This window comes from Bos indicus x Bos taurus, chromosome 18 (genome assembly GCF_003369695.1).
Source record: "Bos indicus x Bos taurus breed Angus x Brahman F1 hybrid chromosome 18, Bos_hybrid_MaternalHap_v2.0, whole genome shotgun sequence".
NCBI classification, from domain to species: Eukaryota; Metazoa; Chordata; class Mammalia; order Artiodactyla; family Bovidae; genus Bos; species Bos indicus x Bos taurus.
In genome coordinates, this window is record NC_040093.1 from 58,460,883 (window position 1) to 58,483,339 (window position 22,457).

At 40.0% G+C, this 22,457-nt stretch overlaps 1 protein-coding gene across 1 annotated transcript; it reads right to left on the minus strand.

Moving 5' to 3' along the window:
- Positions 1-236: 236 nt before the first annotated feature.
- DYNLRB2 (dynein light chain roadblock-type 2) lies at positions 237-10,407 on the minus strand. The gene is made up of 4 exons (XM_027513958.1): positions 10,300-10,407; positions 7,784-7,859; positions 1,524-1,691; positions 237-494 (listed from the first exon to the last, which is right to left on the minus strand). The coding sequence occupies exons 1-4, from the start codon at positions 10,300-10,302 to the stop codon at positions 451-453; spliced, it is 291 nt and encodes a 96-aa protein (XP_027369759.1). The 5' UTR covers positions 10,303-10,407; the 3' UTR covers positions 237-450.
- Between the last annotated feature and the right edge of the window lie 12,050 nt (positions 10,408-22,457).

Here is a 22,457-nt window from a genome sequence, read left to right on the forward strand (position 1 = left end):
ATTGAACTTTTTTAAGAATCTGTCCATTTCTTCCAAGTTACCATTTTATTGCCATATAGTTGTTCATAAGAGTCTCTTATAATCCTTTGTATTTCTGCATTGTCTGTTGTAACCTCTCCTTTTTCATTTCTAATTTTGTTTATTTGATTCTTTCTCTTTTTTTGTTGATGAGTCTGGCTAAAGGTTTGTCTATTTTGTTTATCTTCTCAAAGAACCAGCTTTTAGTTTTATTCATCTTTACTACTGTTTCAGAAACTTATTTATTATATAGTTAAATTATAAATTTACAATACATTCAAAAGGGATTAAATAAGACATGTAAAGAGTTTAAACGTAAAAATAGAAAGGATTGTCCAAAAGATCACTTGGATTGATTATAATCTCAGGAATCTTTAAAGAGTGAAGTGTTTTCAGCCTGGCATCACAGGGCAGAATTTGGCTGTTGCAGGTCTATTCACATGGATTCTGAATGACGATCAGAAGATATTCCTTATCTGTGGAGAGAGATGGACAAAGTTAATCCACCCTAAAAATTGGTTGACTCTCTGCGACCCCGTAGGCTGTTCCCCACCAGGCTCCTCTATCCATGGGTTTTCTCAGGTAAGAATACTAGAATGGGTTGCCATTTCCTACTCCAAGGGATCTTCCTGGCCCAGGGATCAGACCTGCATCTCCTGCATTGGTGGGCAGATTCCTCACCACTGAACCACCAGGGGAGCCCATCTTATGTGTTAGGCTACCCTAAAAATTAAATTTAATAAAAGAATGCTTCAGCTCATCTGCTTGTCTCTTCAGCACATCTCTTGGACCTTGTGTAGACCAGTGGCTTGCCAGCCTGGCTGCACATCAGAATCACCTGTTGAGCTACCTGGGCCCAGCCCCAGATTCTATTGGTCTGAGGTGGAGTTCCAGGTATCAGTAAAAATTTTTAAAAAGATCTCCAAGCAATTCTAATGTGCGCCTTGTGTGAAAACACAGGTGCAGGTAAAGCTTTATTTAGTTTGCGGGCGACTCTGATTTTACAGCTGCATTATAGAGAAGTTTGCTCTAGACTAGATTTAGGAACATGAGTCCTGTTTTACACTGACATCCACTAACACAGTGAATGCACCTCCTTCGAGGAAAGAAGTATTTCTGTGGTGGCTGGCTTTTAGTGGCCCCAGTGAATGGGCTCCGCCCCAGGGAAGGTTTGAGACCCAACAGACCTTTGACCCACCCTCTGCTTTATCCCCTGGATAGGAGATATTTCTCCCACTCTTCAGGAGGTCTGTGTGCTAAGTTTACGTAACAGGAAATCTATACCTCCTAAATGTTTTACTAACAACAGGTACAAACGGGCAAAATCCAACTTCTTGACTAATTTCAAGGAATTTTCAGATTCAAACTTCTTCATTTTTTAATTGAGGAACATGATGTGTCATAGTGCATGTTAAAACCCACAGTCCCCATCCTTTGAGACACAAAGCCTTTATCCAGTAAAGTAGAAAGATGCCTGAAATGTGACATGAAATGGGCCAGATTACCTGGAGCTACCATGATTTCATGTTTCTTGGATCTGATCCTAAGAAAAGTTAGGTCGTTCTGAGGGTCAATGTCACGGACGGTGCTCTTGGCTTTCATGGTCAGCTGATGAAGGAGACCTGCGTACTGAACTGTTGTTGAGTTGTCCAAGGTTGTTCGGATGGGAATGCCTAGTACAAGATTTAATTATGGGTTAAACTTTTTTTTTTTTCTTTTTATAAAAGCAATAGGTGCATCATAGAAATACTGGAAAATACTGGTAATTTTAAAAAGGAAGAAAAAGTGATGACTCATATTACTCACTGGAACAATTTTACTTTATTTCCTTCCAATCTTTCTGCCTCCACATGGATTTAAAAATTTAGTTGGATCAAATTATAAAAGTAGATTTGACTGTTGCTTTTTTCTTCATTCAAAGGGCAGCATACAAGTTTTCCTTGTTGACGGTGCCATCGACATTATTTTTAATGGCTGTAGACTTTACTATTCTTTGGATACAACATAATATAATCAACCCCCTACTATAGGATTGTTAGGTTGTGTGTTTTTGTTTTCGTACCTAATGGTGATGAACACTTTAGTATACAAATCTTTTGGAAATTGTTAATTGATTATTTCAGTAGTAACATGTTTCTATATGAAATGCATTTCCCTAAGCATCCTGTCTGGAGAAGGCAATGGCACCCCACTCCAGTACTCTTGCCTGGAAAGTCCCATGGATGGAGGAGCCTGGTAGGCTGCAGTCCATGGGGTTGCTAAGGGTCGGATATGGCTGAGCGACTTCCCTTTCACTTTTCACTTTCATGCAATGGAGAAGGAAATGGCAACCCTCTCGTGTTCTTGCCTGGAGAATCCCAGGGATGGCGGAGCCTGGTGGGCTGCCATCTATGGGGTCGTACAGAGTCGGACACGACTGAAGTGACTTAGCAGCAGCAGCAGCAAGCATCCTGTCTACAGTGAGGTGAGTTCACCGTGAGAAGCTGTGAAAAGTCCACTTAACACATGGTGCTAGTTTCCTGAGAACAGAGATAGAAGGGGGTATCTGCACCTGCTAGAGAGTATCAAAAGGGGTTTTCAGAATTTCTTTGTAACTTCCTCATACAGTATTTTGCAAACCTTAATTTTTATGCTAGAAAACACAGCCACAAAGATGCTGTAGTTTGGCTGGGCATGCCCTGGTTTGCACTCATTCTTGGTTTAAGCATGATTAGATTTGGCTACTTGTGTGCTCTATTGTTTCATTATGAGTGTAAAACAGAAGCTATTAATTTAGCAGAAAAAAACCTCCTAGCCAGACAAATATGCGAGTATAATTTCATTCCATTCAAATCCATCCAGCCTCTCTTCAGGTCACTCTGTGCTTACTGTGGAACAGGTGCCGTGCTAGCTGTTTTACATATATCGTACCTAATCAGAGCCGACCTCCATATTATTTTGAAAACTACCAAATAAGCCAGGGAATTCCAAGGATTTGATTTGCAAGTGTGCCTTGAGTTTTGGGGGACACATGAAGGTGAATCTGGGATCGTTGTCAAGTTCCTCAGGAACCCAAATGAAGGCCCATCAATAAAAAAGGCTAAGGTGGCCCTCTTGGTTTTTTCCCTCAGAGAATGTAGCTCCAGAAACTGGTCTGAGTGCTTCTAACTTGGGACTTTGTTTTTCATGAAAACCTTTGGAGAGCCTCAACTCTGAAACAGACTAATTTCCTTCCCCTTTAAGAAATTCATTCTCTCCAGAGTCGGTCTTGCCAAACAAGATGAGGAGGACAATATTTATAAGGAAAACCTTTTCAGTAAATAAGGTTTCATAGAAAGCTTGTTAATTTCTGTATTATTGTTTGCTGGCCACTTTCTCTCCAGAAGTCAGTTCTGTCTTTCACACCTGGCGAACCATTACGTGTGTGTCTTTACCAAGCAGGAGACTGAAAGTGGAGCAAGCACTCCACCTTTTAAGGGTGCTTTTTGACCAAACAGTTTTATTTTGCATCACGAAGAGTGACTATCTACAAAGTCTGCATTGCTCAGTGTCAAAAAAGAAATACAAGCAGAATAAATTATTTAAAGTGCAGATGACAAGATTATGAATCAGATGCTCGGGCCTACTTAGTCAGTCTATTCATGATCCAAGTCAATAAATAATAGACCTAGCCTTCCTGAATAATAAGTGTGCACTGTGGAAACTCTTGGAGTTCTTCATATTGCTGTGGACCCTTGGGGAAAAAATATCAATCAACAAATATTTATTGAGTTCTTGCTTGGGACCATGTGAAGTAATTAAAAAATAATTTATTAGGAAGTAATTATAGCATATGGTATAAAACACACCCACTTCTTCTGAGAGGTAACCACTGCTCTGTTTCTTTGGTGTCCTTGCAGAGATAGTCTAAGTTTATTTAAGTCTGTTCACATTTGCATTCTTCAACTGTATCATTCTCTATTCTGTACCTTAACTTCTTCCATTTGATACACTTGGAAAGTTGTTGCCTTCTGTCCACATAAGGCTAGGGCATTCCTGTTAATGGCTGTATAATGTGACTGTTGAATGGATGCTTTGTAATGCACGTAACTAATATATCTTCCTGCCAAGCATTTGGGCTGTTCCCAATCTTTGCCTTTTATAAACAAGGCGACAGAATATATCTGTGTGGATGCCATTTCACATTTGTATATACTTGTGGGTAGGATAAATTCCTCAAATGTAACTTCTAGAACAAAGAGTATAAATTCAATATTCCTAAATTTACGACACTGCTTTAAAAATATGAATCTTTATGATCCCACCAAGGTGGTACTCTTCAACTGTACACTTGTATTTTGGTTGCTAGATTATATTTCAAAAATAAAAGGAAATGGCTGGATGGCTGGATAAAATCTAATGAAATCCAAATGATGGATTGTTAGAAATGTCAAGAATATTTAAAATTAAGAGCCTGCAGAAATCAGGCTTATATACATAAGAATATACAACGGATATGACTGTCTGGGAAACAAATATGCATGTTCACCAGTATCTAGTTCAGTGATCAGGACTGTAATATTGTAAACAATGAATTATTTTATAAATGGGGAACCAGTGTTAACAAAGAATCTAACAAAAACCTACACCCCTCAGCATTGGGTTAAACTGATAAGCTCATTTCATTGTCATGGATAAGTCTATGTTTCAGATAGTGAAACCAAAGGACTCTGCTGCACATGGCAGAGAATGAGTTTAAATGTATAACATGGTAGAAGGCTTACCTCACCACAATCAAAAACCTAAAAAACTGTTAAAATGATTTACTGGGAATTAGTCAACTAAAACCATTGGTAGAGAGCAAGAACACACAAACAGCAGCTTAGTTAAATATTTACAGTGTTAAATTTCATGGGACTTCTGAATGCTGCAAAGCTACATTGTAATAAATGGCACGTTCATTTAAACTTGAGTAGGCTGTTGAGATGGAGTATTTCATTTCATTCGAGTCACACAACTTATACTATATGCTATTAGTAAACATCCTTGTCATACACTCTGGTTGTTAATAATCTGACCATAAAAATAAGCCCCTCATTTGTATTTTTTGGGAAAAGGTTAATTTGGCTTTCAGAAAAGTGCCCCGAACCTTAACACAACCTTTTCCTAGTAGAGGTTAATTAGAAGTTAATGAGTATGAAAAATAATATTGTGTTACCCTTGGATGAGAAAAGTGTTAATTGAGAGACCTCAGGAAAATAAAAGTCATTTTTAATTCAACTGCTCAAGAGATAATCACCGTTAACACATCCCTGCCTTTTCTTCCATATTTCAGTGTGTATGTGTGCTTGGCTGTATTTAGGATTTAAAAATACTGGGTACTGCTTCGTTTCCTGCTTTTTTTTCATCTAATATTGTGAGTAGTTTTTCATGACTTTAAATATTCTTCAACATTTTAAATAGAGTAATGGTTCATTGAGTAAATATTACATAATTAATTCAAAAATTTCCCTACTGTTGGGAGAGATTTATTTACCTATTTGTCTGTGTATGTATTGTGGGAGAACTGGGTTCTATCCCTGGGTTGGGAAGATCTGCTAGAGAAGGGAAAGGGTACCCACTCCAGTATTCTGGCCTGGAGAATTCCATGGACTGTATAGTCCATGGGGTTGCAAAGAGTCAGACAAGACTGAGTGACTTTCGCTTTATTGCTGTTATATATGATGCCTCTCTGAGATCCTTTGCACCTAAATCTTTTCTTCATTACTCCTTAAATAAATTCCCAGGAGTGGAATTACAGATCAAAAGGTATGGATATTTTTCCAACATTTAAAGCATATTGCCAGAATTATGAACTTTAGACTAAGTCTGCCTTTAGATACATTGTCCTCGGTGTCAGGATTGGTGAATGAATGTACCTGAGTTAGTTGCTAAGTTGTATCTGACTCTTTGAGACCCCATAGACTGTAGCCCACTAGGCTCCTCTGTCAATGGAATTCTCCAGGCAAGAACACTGGAGTAGGTGGCCATTCCCTTCTCCAGGGGATTTTCCTGAACCAGGGATCGAACCCAGGTCCTCTGCATCGCAGGCAGATTCTTTACTGTCTGAGCCACCAGATGGGTTGAATAGAGTCCCCTCCAAATTTCAAGCCTCCCCTAAACCTCAGAATGTGATCTTATATGGAAATAGGGTCTTTGAAGATGTGAGGTCATACTAGATCAGTGTGGGACCTAACCCAATGACTGGGGTCCTTATAAGAAGAGGAAAAAGAGTACGAAGAGGAAAACGCACACGATGATGGAGGCAGAGGTGGGAGTGATGTGTTTACAAGCAAACATACAGCAAGGATTGCTGGAACTCACCAGAAGCTGGGAGAGAGGCAAGGAAGGATGCTTCTTTGAAGAGAGCCTGGACCACTGACACCTTGATTTCAACATCTAGCCTTCCAGAACTGAGAGAGAATAAACGTCTAATCTTTTTAAGCCACTAAGTATGTAGTGCTTTGTTATGGCAGCCAAAGAAAACAAATACAGCCTCTCTGTGAAGTCCTTCAAATCTTAGGGGGTGTGATAGAGCTTATGCAAATGCCTGGAACTAAAATCAGTTCAACCAGAACAATGGACTCAGACTGGATGGCCTCCAGGAAATATTAGGCATAGCTCTTGATTTACCTGTAGGCTGATGTTAAAACCTCTCCTTCCTGATCACTCAAGCTGGGTGAATTTATTACTTGACATTCTCTTGACATTGAGCATTTTTAAATTTTATTATTTTGTAAAACACATCAAATATTTTATCTGTATAAATAAATTAAAAATTTCCACATTCACAGAACTACTTCATTACAATTCTGTTAAGTATTGGGTATTGTGCCAGGCCCTTGACAATTATTATTTCACTTACTTGTCACAATCATCAGTAAATTGGGTTATTTTCCATTTTTAATAATAAGGGATTGAAGTTGAGAGCTTAAACAGACTTTCAGTGGGTAGTTGCTCAATAAATATTTATTGATGGATTTGCTCCATAATAATGATTAGCTGTGAGAGTCCGTTGCCAAGCACCGAGTTGGCAGTGTGCCAATTCCATGGTTATACCATGAATTATGTGAAGTAGCTACTCTTGTTTCAACTAACGTTCTGGGATCTGTGGCACCTCTCGCCCTTACAGATGCCTGAATTAGCAATGAAGCCAGCAGAAGCCTTTAAGAGGCTGCCACCATAGCTGAGCATGGAACAACGTGCCAGAGAGAAGGCTCTGTGGACTGTTAATAGGCAAGTTTCTGGAATAAGTCTACAGATTTCATAGGTGGAAATGTATTGGCCCTCCTTTAACTATAACCATGAAGACTATACTATAAATTACATTAAAATTAATTCTCAAAGATTTCATTTACTATGGTGAAGGAACGGTTTCTTTTCAAATGAAGATTGAAACTCTGTACGCTTTACAATTTCAAAATGAAAGCAAACTGCCAACAATGGTATTCTTATCTTCATTGTAATAGTTTCATAGCTCCTCCTGAAATGTTAGAAGAGAGTTTACCAAAGCTTTAAAAATTAGACAATGTACAGCACTTCTTAGGAATATATATACATTAAAATTTTTATTTCCCTACCTTTTAGCAGAGTGCTTGGCATGTAATTAACAGACACTCAATAGATGTTTGATAAGTAAATGATTCAGCTAAAATATGTAAAATATACTTTTGACTTAAAATTCCAAGATGTTTGCCTAAGACTTCAAAGAAAAAAAGGCTCTTGGTCTGCTTCTGCGTGTCAAGAAGGCAGCCTGTGATGTATTTACCTTCTGCATTTACAACCATTGTTCCTATAACCCCTTTATGGCTCTGGATCCTCTTTAGGGTTTCCTCCACCTCTGCCTGGAAGAGATCAGGAAAAAAATTAACCAGAGTCTTCATGGTGATCCCAGTCCTAACGAGAGTAATGTTTAGAAAGATCCCTACTCCTCTGTCTCCTTAAACTAAGGTATTGGATGCTAAATCTCAGCTTTTGGAAGAGAGCTTTCAAACTGTCAAGACCCATATGCAAACTTATATAAGACTCTCTACATACAACCCTGAAAAATATCTTGCCCCGAACTTTTGTTGAGACAGAAATCTTGCCTTACAAGAGCGCACTTCATTTTTATCTGTCTCTATTCACTGGAAAAGTATCCTTTATGTTGAACAGAAATCTGCTCGGGTCATCTTTCATTCATTGATCTTTCTGTATTCACACAAAAAATCCCATTTCTACATTATAGATTTAAAAAAATATTTATAGAGCTATATTACGACCTCCTTCCTTCTAAAAGCATCACTTAATAAAAAATCATATTCTCAGTTGTAAATGTCATCTAACTGGGAGTTCAGATGATTAAATTAAAAATATTCTGTGAAAACAATGTATCCCAGGATTCTATTGGTAACTATAGCCTGGATCTCAGGGCATGCTGAATGTTCAACCATAAATGTTATAATCCCATTACTGGGTTTTAAATTTAGCTTTCTGAATCTTATGCATAGACTATATTGTACCAGTTTATTTCCTTCTACAAATGCTAAACTAAAGAATATTTTTTCCAGCCTGCATATTTTTCATAACAGAGTAATCACTGGATATTCTGAATTCAAACAGTATTCTGCAGAGTCTTTTGATGAGAGTTTATAAAATAATTTTGTTTACAACATTGTATGGGTGAATGCTATGTTACTTTTGTCAAAGACAGTTTTCTTTTGACTCAGTTTTCTTTTGACCCTAATGTGGGCGGGAGCACTTATTTCCTCTTTCCACCACTATAGCAGGTGTTTTCTGAATTTCAGGCATTCGTGTACCAGCTTTTCAATTTCTGCCATTATAAATAACATCTATATTATTCACCCAGCACATTTTTAGAATTATCTCACTGCTAAAAGTTTAAATGAATGCATTTTAAAAGGAAACTATACATCGCTACCACAAATGCAAATTCTGTATCATTTGTCACAGGCAGAAATAATCATAAAAAAAGAGAGATCGTATTATTAAATTCTACTCCAATGAAAATTATGAGCCTGAGGTTTGCACTTCAGGTGAAAAATCAAAACTACTTGATAGATAGATGATAGTGGCATTCAGTTCAGTTCAGTCACTCAGTCGTGTCTGACTCTTTGTGACCCCATGAATTGCAGCACGCCAGGCCTCCCTGTCCATCACCAACTCCCGGAGTTAACTCAGACTCATGTCCGTTGAGTCGGTGATGCCATCCAGCCATCTCATCCTCTGTCGTCCCCTTCTCCTCCTGCCCCCAATCCCTCCCAGCATCAGAGTCTTTTCCAATGAGTCAACTCTTCGCATGAGGTGGCCAAAGTATTAAAAGGACCTAAAAGTGCCAGAAAGTCTCTCCTGGATATAGTCTAGAGGCTGAAAAAAATGAAAGAGGAATAACTTTCTCTGATGTGATTCACTCTGTGGTATTTGGTATTTCTGAGCCATCTTAAAGTAGCAACTCATGTTTGCATCTCACTTTGGGAAACACTGCACTAAAGCATAGTACCTGTACAGGGGATTAAATAACTACTTTTTTTGTGCCATCTATAGGACAACGTCCACAGCTCCTTACAAGATCCGCTGACCTCTTTATTTCTGTTTTACTTCTCTCTCCCTGCTCGACCCAGCCTGTCCCTCTATTTTCCCAGGTGTTTTTTCCTTTCGTGATTTCTGAGCCCTCATAATATAGTCTCTTAATTCCCATCGCCAATACCTGTTCCTTCCTTAAAAACAAACAAACAAAACACCAAAAACACTTTCGGTTTGTTCTTTTTCGACCTTTCTCTTTCTCCATTTTCCTTTTCTTCGCCTCCCTTCTCCCATCCCTACTTCCTCTTTTCTATTTTTCTTTCTTCTCTCCTCAACAGCTCCTCCTTCTCGCCCCTCTCCATTCCCTTGCGCTGTCGCATGTCTTTCTTTCCCTTCGGGGTGATTTTTCTCTCCTCCATGGTGCCTCTTCCCCTTTCAAACTTCCCTCGCTGTCGAGGAGATTACTCATTCCCCTCAGGATCTTTCATCCCTTCCGTGTCTCTTTCTCGATATTCTTCCTCCTCGAGTATTACTCCCAGAAAACACCCCTCGATATCTATTCCCCAAGAAAGCTCCCCCCATCTACACATCTTCCCTTCCTCCACGGTCGCCCCCTCTGGTCCCTCCAGCGTCTCCGTGTGCCCCTCCAAGAAGCTTCTGGAGCTCCTAGCCTTCCCTGCGGCCCCGAGAACTGGGCAGCGAAGGGACCCTGCCTGTCGGCACCCTTGGCGGGCGGGTTGTTGACAGAGATCTCGGATTTACCATCTTATGGGCGGCGAGACTCTGGGCTCAGACCTGCGCCACTGCGGCCTCGGATGTCAACAACGCTTCCAGCCGTTGCTAGGAGACAGTGGAGGAAGTGATCTCCCGGAAGCGTGGGTACCCGGGCCTGCGTGCGCGCGGGGCGGGCCTTGCGGGGCTTGCACTTCCGCCCGGAACTGGCTTGACCTTCTCGGCTGCCGTAGCCAGGGGCTGGGGACCGTTGTCCCCAGCGCTCACCTGAGCTGAGGAGAACTGAGGTACTTAGGCCAGGCTTCGATTCTTTCGTTCGAAGTTTCAGTCAGTCATTCCTTGAGGTACGCGTTCGGTAACCGCCAATTCCCCGTTCAAGAACGATTTATTGACCACTTACCGTGTCCCGTTCTCTGGGCCTGTGGTACATTCTAGAACGGGAGACAGACAAAATGCGCGACAAACGAAGCAGTACTGTCCAAGTGTGATACGTGTTCTGGAGCAAATAAACCGGCGTGGTTCCGTCTGACCCCGGGGTGATATTAGGTATAGACTCAGCTGCCCTGTGACCCGCAGAGTTGCTGAGGCGCTGCCGGGTCAGGGCTGACACATTTGTTCCCCCGCCCACCAAGCGCATTTCTTTTTAATTGAAGACATACACACACACACACACACACACACACAAACAATAAGTATGTATATAGTAAATATATATTTATTAAATTACATCTCCCCACCCCCAACATGGAGAAGGCAATGGCACCCCACTCCAGTACTCTTGCCTGGAAAATCCCATGGATGGAGGAGCCTGGTGGGCTGCAGGCACGGGGTCACTAAGAGTCGGACATGACTGAGCGACTTCACGTTCACTTTTCACTTTCCTGCATTGGAGAAGGAAATGGCAACCCACTCCAGTATTCTTGCCTGGAGAATCCCAGGGACGGGGGAGCCTGTTGGGCTGCCGTCTGTGGGGTCGCACAGAGTCGGACACGACTGAAGCGACTTAGCAGCAGCAGCAGCAACCCCCAACACCGTAGGTGAAGTGTCATCATAACGTCTTAGGTTCTCGTGGTGGTTGTACCACCCCCGAGCTGCTCTTCCCTCAGTTGTAGAGCTGCTACTACCCAGTACTTATATTTAACCCACTAGAACTTTATTTTATTTTTTACAAAGCCATTTGCCCACATTTCTGAGTTGCTGAAAAGTGGCAGGTTAGTGCTGAGTTTCTGCAAATCTCCGTAGAAGAGCAGTCCATTGGGTATTGGAGGAACTGAGGGAGGAAACAAGTTAAAGGTCAACTAGGGATGGTTACAAGTCTCTTGGTCTTCCGAGGGGCATTGATGTATCTTGGTAGTCTGGGAGGAAGAGACAGAGTGTACCTGAGGCACAGTGGGAAAATTTTGTGGTTGGGTCGGCATCTGGTCCTGGGGTTTGAAGAGAACTTGAATGACTGAACTCTAGACAGGTCTTCCCTGGTGGCTCAGTGGTAAAGGATCCACCAGCCAAGCAGGAGACACAGGTTCTATCCTTGGGTGGGGAAGATGCCCTGGAGAAGGAATTGGCAACCCACTCCATTACTTGCCTAGAAAACCCCATGGACAGAGGAGCCTGGTCCATGGGATCAAAAGACAGTTGGATATGACTTAGCGACTGAGCATGCATGCACTAAATATAAATGGTCAAGTTGGGACTGCTTCTCCATAGGGACCCCGCTATAGCAGCTCCCTGTAATACTGACTCAGTTTGTGCTTTTGTTTCCAATAAGTACGTTACACCAAACAAGGCATAGTTATTGCTAGGGAAGTCATCTAGAATCTGAATAGGTCCTTGTCTTCCTGGTCAGGGATGCCCTGGAAAAATTTTGAACTTGGCTTGGGACTAGATGATCCATTTCAACTTGGAGTCTTACCCTTTGATGATACTATGTTATGTACAGAAACACTCGCTGAAGCTCTAGTTCTGCTTCAATTTTTTTTTTTTTTTCCTTTGAGAAACTTACTGCTTCTCAAAAAGCCAAGTCACAATGGCTAACTCATACTGCCTTGTCACTCCACATTTGACACTCCAGCCAAGGTCATTTGGAATGGGCAACTGAGATTCTGGGGGAGGAGCTGGTGTGTATGTTTGCAGATCTAGTTCTGCACTGATAACTTGTTTGCTTTTCAGTGATAAAAGTGCAGGCATATACTGCAATACTGGATAAATTGTATAAACACTGATTCTTGGGCTCTCTGGGTGTTTTAGATCCAGGAGATTCCTACTTGGTTGTGCAGCAATTTGTTTTGCTTCTAAAAATCAGTGGCAGTGCTCCGTATTATCACTGATGTCAGTCAGCTTTAATGAAGGAACTGACTGCATATGCGTGGTCCGCGAATCCCCTCCTTTCTGAAGTCAGGGTATCAAACTCATTCGATAGCTGACAGCTGTGATTAGAGCAAAGAGAGACTCCGGCATGAAAGGCACTGGCAGGAGTATCCAACTGCTGAAAAAAGTAATAAGTAGTAGCCAAACTGACTTCCAACAAACAGTCAAGTTTGACTCACTGTGCACAGAAAATCAATGAGGAGAATATGAGCCATTTTCTCCGTATTGATTTTCACTTCTAATTATTCCTTGGAGGTAGCATGGTTTAATTTTTATGCTTTTTGAGGGACTATAATGAATATCCAGCACTGTGCTGTATAAAATATCTTGGCAGCATCTATCACGTTCTCTATACCCATGCTCAGTGTATGGGAACCTCTGTTTCTCTTTTTCTCTTCTGTTCATCCCCTCACCATTTCTTTTGACCCACAGTAAATGCTAACTATAGTTCAATAACTTTGAACTAAAGTGAAAGACTTAATGAATAATACTTTTTGCAAGTACTCTTGAAGTGACCACCAAAGTTGTGGTACATGCGAAGATAAAGTCTACTGTTCTTCACATATAATTTTGTGAAAGTGAGACGATTTTATGCTGGAATCTCTCTAATAATTTGTTTCTACTCTCTGTTTAATCTGAAGAAACCCAGGTAACTTCATGAGCTCGAGTTTTATCTTGGTATTTTCAGTACCATCCCATATAGAAACTGGCATTCCTACCAGTTGGCAAATACTAAATAATGAGCCAAGGAGTATACTTTGTGCCCATTTTCTCATAAAATAAGGCATTATTTGTCAGTTTAAACACAACTTCTCCTAGTACTCTAGTGATATTGCTCAAAAAAGTGTACACTAGATTCTTTGACTTCCCTGATGGCTCTGTGATAAAGAATCTCTCTGCCAGTGCAGGAAACTCGGGTTCACTCCCTGGATTGGGAAGATCCCCTGGAGAAGGAAATGGCAACACACTCCAGTATTCTTACCTAGGAAATCCCTTGGACAGAGGAGCCTGGCCCGCTACAGTCCATGGGGTTGTAAAAGAGTTGGACATGACTTACGACTAAACGGCAACAGCAACAACAGTTTGCTTGAAAATTGCTCTTAATACTGAAGCAGAATTAGGGGATGTCAGTGACATCAGTAAGTATTATAACTGACCCAGTACCATTTTAGAATGACAGATTTAGAGTTTCAGAAAATCAGCCATTTTCTACTTTATATTAGGACAAAGGCAACCTCTAGGGTAATTCTTTTCAGGACTCAAGTGTAACGTAAGCATTTACTTCCTGTAAGAGAATCTTTTCTGTTGTAATTAAATGGTTTCCTAGAGCACAGAATTTGGAGTTACATGCAGCTAGGAAGGCAATGGCACCCCACTCCAGTACTCTAGCCTGGAAAACCCCATGGATGGAAGAGCCTGGAAGGCTGCAGTCCATGGGGTCGCTGAGGGTTGGACACAACTGAGTGACTTCACTTCCACTTTTCACTTTCCCGCATTGGAGAAGGAAATGGCAACCCACTCCAGTGTTCTTGCCTGGAGAATCCCAGGGACGGGGGAGCCTGGTAGGTTGCCGTCTATGGGGTCGCAAAGAGTCAGACATGACTTAAGGGACTTAGCAGCAGCAGCAGCAGCAGCAGCAGGGTGATGTTTCTAGGTGTGTTTCTGTGAGTAAAGTAAGTTATAAGAGCTTCTGTTTCCTCACTTATAAAATAGGAAAGACAGTATCTCACAGAGTTTATGTGAGGTGTCAAAGATATCATGTGGGTGAACTACTTGGCTTGTGTCAGGTGCCCGCTATGGGTCATTTAGCCACATTACTTTCTGTGTCATTTCTTTTCTTTAGTGTTCTTCCTTATTTCTTCCATTCCTTTACTCCCTTTTTTCCCTCTTTCTCAGCTTTCTCTTTCTCTAGCCTTTCCCTCCTTACTTCCCTCCCCTATTTCTGTCCTCTCTCCCTTCTTGACTACTTTCTCTTCAGCCTCCTTTTCCTTCATGCCCTCCCTATGAAAAAAAATTTATAACTTGTATCACTGACTTTCTCACTAAAGAAAATCTTTCCCTTGGTTCTCTTATTCCCCTTCTCCAGTTATTCACTTAAAATGTTCATCTAGTGTAATTTATTTACCTCTCATCTCATTTTTTCACAATTCCCATTTTTAAACTAATCGCTCCAGCAAGCAGTTTCCATCGTTGTGCACTGCACCCAGTAGATAGTCTCAGTATCTTAGGGATGAAGGAAAATTGTTACTATTTCCTGGTTTTTAATTGTGTTCAAAGAAAGGACTGAAGGGAGCAATAAGAGAACCATGTACTTTATATACCCCTTCTTTTTTCCTGATAATACAGTCAAAAGGTCTCTAGTCTATTCAGTTCAGAATTACTTTCATTGTTAGGTATAACACACAAGACAGTTTGGTGCACAAAAGTTGATTGGTGAGTTACTAACATAGGCCACGTGCCTAAAAGAAAATATAAAGTCAGTGAGTTACCACAAAGTGAATGCCTACGTAACCCCCAACCAGGTCAGGAGATAGAACACTGCCCACATTCCAGAAGCTTCCACATGGTCATTTCCAATCATTACCTTCACATTGTATGGCCTGAAAAGCCTAAAATATTTACTGTCTAGATCTTTGCTGAAAAACTTGGTGACCTCCATAATAGACATTTTTCCCCCTCTTGAGTCTTCTAAATATGTTTGATGGTTGAAAACAAAACATTGTTAAAAGTATGTAAATGCAATGTGTAAAATAATCACAACACAGAGTAGGGAGGCTAAAGGGATGTATCCTGACATTCTACTTGATGTGTTCAAGTAGTACTTCTAAGTAAACTCTGAAGTGAGGTGTGTAATCCATAGAGGAACCAATAAAAATTTATACAAATACAGTGAAGTGAAGTTGCTAAGTCGTGTCTGACTCTGCGACCACATGGACTGTAGCCTACCAGGCTCCTCCGTCCATGGGATTCTCCAGGCAAGAATACTGGAGTGGGTTGCCATTTCCTTGTCCAGGGGATCTTCCCGACCCAGGGATCAAACCCGGGTCTCCTGCATTGGAGGCAGATGCTTTAACCTCTGAGCCACCAGGGAAGCCCCAAAACTCCATTCAGTTCAGTTCATTTCAGTTCAGTTGCTCAGTTGTGTCTGACTCTTTGCGACCCCATGAATTGCAGCACACCAGGCCTCCATCGGAGAAGGCAGTGGCACCCCACTCCAGCACTCTTGCCTGGAAAATCCCATGGACGGAGGAGCCTGGTAGGCTGCAGTCCATGAGGTCTCGAAGAGTCTGACACGACTGAGCGACTTCCCTTTCACTTTTCACTTTCCTGCATTGGGGAAGGAAATGGCAACCCACTCCAGTGTTCTTGCCTGGAGAATCCCAGGGACGGTGGAGCCTGGTGGGCTGCTGTCTATGGGGTCACACAGAGTCGGACACGACTGAAGCAACTTAGCAGCAGCAGCAGCAGCAGCAGGCCTCCATAGCATAATAGATAAACTGGAGTACTAAAAATTGTTCAAATAACCTAAAAGAGAAAGACAGACAGTGGGATGGAAAACAAATGGAACAATCAGAAAAGAAAGATATAATTGTAGAATTCTGATTTATCAACAGTTACATTAAATGGATACAGACTAAGCACACGGAGAGATTGTCAGAATTCTTCAAAAAATGACCAGTAATTTCTGTTTTTGAAAGATGGAGTAGATGTATGTTTCCTTATTCTTCCCATGGAATATAACTAAAAGTCATGCAAATTATATGTACAAACCCAAGAAGACTTTGACAGATGGAGTAAATCAGGCAGATTGCCCAGGGACCTTGGGACCCAAGGAATGACATGAGTGTAAGTTACCTGGGTTTCTTTTTTGCCTCCTATATCCCAGACTAGGAACTGAAGAAGCTGGTAATGCAGAAATGCCGATAGGCACAGAAATGAAAAACAAAAAATCCAAAACCCTATTCTTGAGTCCAAGGATCAGGAAGGGCCAGCCAGCAAGATGGAAACCCTTTGAAAATAACCACTGTACTCTAGCCAACTACTAGCAACCAGCCACCCTCATGTGGACAGGCAAACCCTATGGAGAGACACCTCCAGCTGTGTTTATTAGCTCTCTAGTCACTTCCACTAAGGAGCCAGAAATACCATGTAAACATTAATCCAAATAAGCAAGAATGTTAATATCTCATAAATAGACTTCACAGCAAAGAAAATTACCACATATAAAAGGAAAATTATTTAAGGATAAAATGATCAATCCACAGAGAAGATACAGCAAATCTAAAAAGGTATGCATCAAACAACAGAGCTGCAAACTATAGAAAGTGACAGAATTAAAAGAAATAGACACATCTTCAATAACAATTGAAGACTTCAAGACCCCTTTCTCAATGATTGATAGAAGAATAACAAAAACTACCAGCGATAAAGAACTTGGCATTATCAACCAACAGAATCTACTTGACATTTACAGAATACTCTAACCAACACCAGTGGAATATATGTTCTTTTCATGTACCCACAGAGCATATACCATCCTGGGCAATAAGACAAACCTCAACAAATTTAAATGAACTAAAATCAAACAGAGTATGTTTCCAGGGGCAGTGGAGTCAAGTTAGAAATCAATAACAGATAATATTAACATCTCCAAACACTTGGACAATAAACAACACATTTCTGAATAATGCATGAATCATAGAGATCTTAAGAGAATAGAAATACAGTGAACTGAATGGAAATGAAAATACAACATATCAAAATTGTGGGATATAACTAAAGCAATGATGAGAGGGAAATTTATAGCCATTAAATTATTACATTAGAAAAGGTAAAACATTTTAAAGTGAGCTCTCATATCGAGAACTTACAAAAAAACCAAAGGAAGCAGAAGAATGTAAATCATAAACATAAGAGCAGAAATCAAACACTTAAAACCAGAAGACAATAGAGAAGATCAGAGTTGGTACTTGGAAAATATCAATAAAATTTGCAAACTTCTAGAAAGATGGACAAAGACAAAAATGGGAGAAAACACACATAAGCAGTATCAGAATGAAACATGGACTGTCACTACATACTTTGCAGAGATTTAAAAAGTTAGGGAATAGTATGCACAACTTTGCATGCATACAGTTTACAGTTTAGATGAAATGGACCAAATCCTTAAAATCACCTACCACAAAAACCCAGTTTGAAATACATAATTTAAATAGCTGTGTACATATTCAAGACATTGAATTTATAATTTGAAAATTCCCCGAAAGAAATTTCCACTGGAGATTCACCAAAGAAATCTGCAAAAATGTTTAAAGACTAATTAATATCATTTACACACAATCATTCCAAAAGTAGAAGGGGGAAGACATACCAATTCATCTTATGAAGTTAGCATTATCTTGTTATAAAAAACAAAGACAGTATTAAAAAAGGAAGAGAAGGAAACTATAGACCAGTATCTTTCATGAGTGTACATGTAAAACCCTTAACAAGATATTAGCTAATAGAAATAGCAATTATAAAGAATTATAAGCCATTACCAACTGGAGTTTATCCCAGGGAATGCAAGGTTGGTTCATCATTCAATAGTCAGTCAGTAGTCAATAGTTAACAGACTAAGGAAGAAAAAATAATCACATGATTAATAATTGATGCAAAAAGAGGAATTTGACAGAATTCAATACCAATTCATGATTAAAAAAAAAAAAAACAGCACACTTGGAATAAAAGGGAATTTCTATAACTTCTTAAAGTGTTAGTCATATCCGACTCTTTGCAACCCCATGGACTGTAGCTTTATAAAGAGTGTGTAAAAAGCTACAGTTAATGTACTTCATGCTGAAAGACAAATGCTTTTCTCCAAAAATTGGGAAAAAGAGAGGATGTCCTCTGTTGCTACTCCTTAACACAGTGATGGACCAGTTAGCCAGTGCAGTAAAGCAAGAAAAGGACCGAAAAGGCAAATGATTTTCAAAAGATTGAAAATCAAGAAATAAAACTGTCTCTATTTGGAGATTATTGAATATGTAGAAAATGCCATGGAATCTATGAAAACAACTTGTAGAAATGAAATCTTCAGGTGTAAATATAACAAAACTTGCATAGGATTTGTATGCCTCATACTATGAACTGCTGATTGAAGAAAAGGAAGATCAAAGTAAATGAAGGGATGCCAGTTCTCTCCAAACTGATGTACAGGATCAATTCCTGCCAAAATCCCAGCAAAATTTTTTGAAGATTCAGAGAAGATTATTCTAATATTTGTATTGAAAAACAAAATATAACAGCAGAGACAATTCTGAAAAGGAAGAATAAAGTTGGAGAAACCACTGTACTAAATTTCAAGATATATAGCTACAATAATCAAGACTAGGTTATGTTGGTGGAGAGCTAAATATATAGATCAATGCAACAGAAGAGAGAACCTCAAAATAATCCCACACAAATATTCCCAGCTGATTTTTGTCAAAGGTGAAGAAGCATTCAGTGAAGGAAACATGGCTTTTTCAATAAATGGTGCTGGAGAAAATTGAACATCCATAAACAAAAGAAACAAACTAAATTAAAGCAAAACAAACAAAATGCTAGGCATTTGTTGTGTCTCTTGAAACTGTGGCTTGATATCTTTTGTTCATTTCAGGAAACTCTTATTCTGTTTTTCCAGTTTTCAGTAATTACGATAAAAACATTTTTTATGAATGAATAAAAAGTATAGCTTTGTCTAAGGTGACTGAGTGAAAAATGTTTACTCATCATACTCTGCATGTATATTTCCATCCATACAATTACAAATATGGAAACAAAATGACACAACTATATATGGTGTTTCCCCTTTATTGTACCCTATGTGATCTCTACCGGGTTCTTACTCTCAGAATCTACTGATTATCATTTAGGATATGCTTGGCTAATTTTTCTATAAGTTTTCTTTCTTAATTAAACCCATGTGAGGATGTAAGCAGTGAAATATTCTCTCCAGACCCTTAAAAACTAAATATAATTGGTATTGGGGAAGTCTGTGGTCCTTCTGTTAACAATTTCTTCTCTCTCATTTTTTGTTAGCTGGGCATAGTTTTCCAAGCACTTTGATATACCCAGCCTCAGTTGCCCTCACAGCGACTCCTTGAGCCTGTCAAGCTTGTAGATACAGTCTCTGAGGCAAAAAAGCCAATTGACAGAATAAGAGTCCAAAGTGATAAATCCCATTTCATATCACTCTGAAATTTCCCAGGATTTCTCTGAGTGCCTGTTTTACACTCTTCAGTTTACCTAGTTCCAAAATATCATAGTCCTTCCATGGGTACAGTAAGTGCTCCAATCAGAAACAAAGATATCTTCCTTTTATGCTGTTAGGCCAACTGCATACAAGAGAGAAGACTTTGTTATCTACTTGTAAAGAGGGAGGGTTCTCATCTTCCTCCCAGTTGACTGCTGCTTCCTAAGAGAACACCAGACATCGGAGAAAGAGCCATCCTGCAAATATAATATTTTGATTGACCACTTCTCTTGCAGTGACTCAGTAGCTGAGATGGGTAGTCTGCAGATCCTAGAATCGTCTGGAGATTGTGACCAGGCTCCCAAGTGGAATTACTGTAAGCCTTGACTAGCAAGAAGCAGCTTACATTATGGAGTCTTGGGCTTTTCTTCTGACCACTGTAGGGATTAAGAGGACAAGGTAAGTGAGGAAGCACAACTGAGGCACATGTTTGGAAGGCAAAGTGATGGAGATAATATATGAAGCCTCAGAGTCCTTCTTGAGGTGAATCATACTTACATAGGGGAATTGTTCCTTCAAAAATATTGATGGAGTGTTTGCACAAGAACCATGGGAATACATGGGAATGCAGTGAATAAAATAGGAATAGCCCCGCTTTCATAGCACTTGGGGCTTCCCTGATAGCTCAGTTGGTAAAGAATCCACCTGCAATGCAGGAGACCTGGGTTCTATCCCTGGGTTGGGAAGATCCCCTGGAGAAGGGAAATGCTACCCACTCCAGTATTCTGGCCTGGAGTGTATAGTGCATGGGGTCGCAAAGAGTCAGACACGACTGAGCAACTTTCACATAGCACAGTCATAAAGAATCAGACACTCGTTAGGTGAACAGATGTGAAGGTTGAATAGAAGGGAAAGAGTAGGCAAGAAAATGGAAGATGTTTCAGAGAACTAAGATTATTGCAGTTTGGTGTGACTTTAGCTGTGGCTTTTCCTTATAGAATGGGAAATGAGTTCTCTAGCTAAAACCTAGTCTTACTTCGAAAAACTAGGTCGAAGTGCTTAACTTGAAATTTAGAGAATCACCATGACTGTTCCCGCACTGGCTCCCTGCTGTTTACTAGTGTGTTTATGTAGAACACTGACTTCCTATACACAGGCAAGAAGGTGTGGCTAACTCAGATTTCTACATTTTGTCTTGCATGGCAAGTTGTGAGTCTGTCCGTCCTGAGGCAGACAGCACCCTCAAGTGGCAGTGAAGATGAGCACTCGACCTGCCTCACTGAAGGTGCATTTCTGCCATTCCCCTCTGAGGTTGCAGTCAGCTGGGAGAAGAGTCGGCTGCAATTCTGAAACCACATAACACAAGGAGAGTGCTAGTTCTTACCAAGAACTCACTTATTATCTAAACATTAATCCTTTTAATTTGCCTCCAAAGCAGTTACCTGGTTGAGAAAAATTACAAAAAAAAAAAAAAAAAAAAAAAGAATGAGGACTATATATACAAAATGGGAAATGTTCTGTCTTTTCCCTTTCAACCCCACCCCCAGAACACTGGGCAGCAGAAGGGAGTTAGTAAGTGGATCTGCTGGAGTAAACAATAGAAAGTTAACTTCTTGACTCTTCTAAATAAATGTTGGAATAAGACTTTGACCTGTTACCAAATAGCCAGTCTGCTTTAAGTGCTCACCTTTCTGGGATTTAGGACAGAATAAGGAGGGTTTGTGCCCCAGGGAGGGGGACTGCTGTGGTTCACATCATAATGTCCCAGGACACACCAATTCCCCTTCTTCCAGGGGGAAAATTGGGATCCTCTGCACAAATGTGTTGTGATTTTCAGTATATTCAATTTTATTTAGCTATTCTATAGAAATCTAAAGATTTAAGAAGGTGCCAAATAGATGGATAGAACTGCTCTAAATGACAGAAGACCCAGAATGCAGTACCTACTTTTCTTTCTGCCTAAATAGGAAGAATGGCTGAGTCCGGGGAAATGACCCTGTGATGTTTTTAAGAATCCTCTAGGTGGCGCTGTTGCAATACATATCGGCTAGAAAAATTTTAAGCACTTAACTATCAAACCAAAACTTACTGAACGTCTTATATTCATGGTAATTGTTAATATGATCCTACTGATAATTTATACCATCACATTTACATCTTATTCTCCTAAGAGTGAGCCTATACACATAAATTCCACAACAAAGTAATTTCAAGAGTTGAAACTTCTCTGGTTATTATTGCATAAAATAATGGACTTCCTGTGTGGCTGAATTCTTCCACACATGTTAAAACTGGCTGCAGGATTAGCTCTTTCAACCTCAACTTGTGTTGGATGGTGTAGGACAGTGCCTTGTACAAAGTGGGTGCTAAATTAATATTTATCAAAGAAATTGATTCTATTTTGTTTTTCCTCTTTCACTACTGATTGGAAATGACATGACTGCCTGGATTAAGGTTTTGCAGTGCTGGTCAGACATTGCATCTTATCTTTGCTAATGCTAATAAAAAGACTGGGGGGCCATTTTTTTTTTTATTTTTGAAAATAGCCTGAGGTATGTGTGTGTGTGTGTGTATATATATATATAAAAATGTGTATATATAAATATAT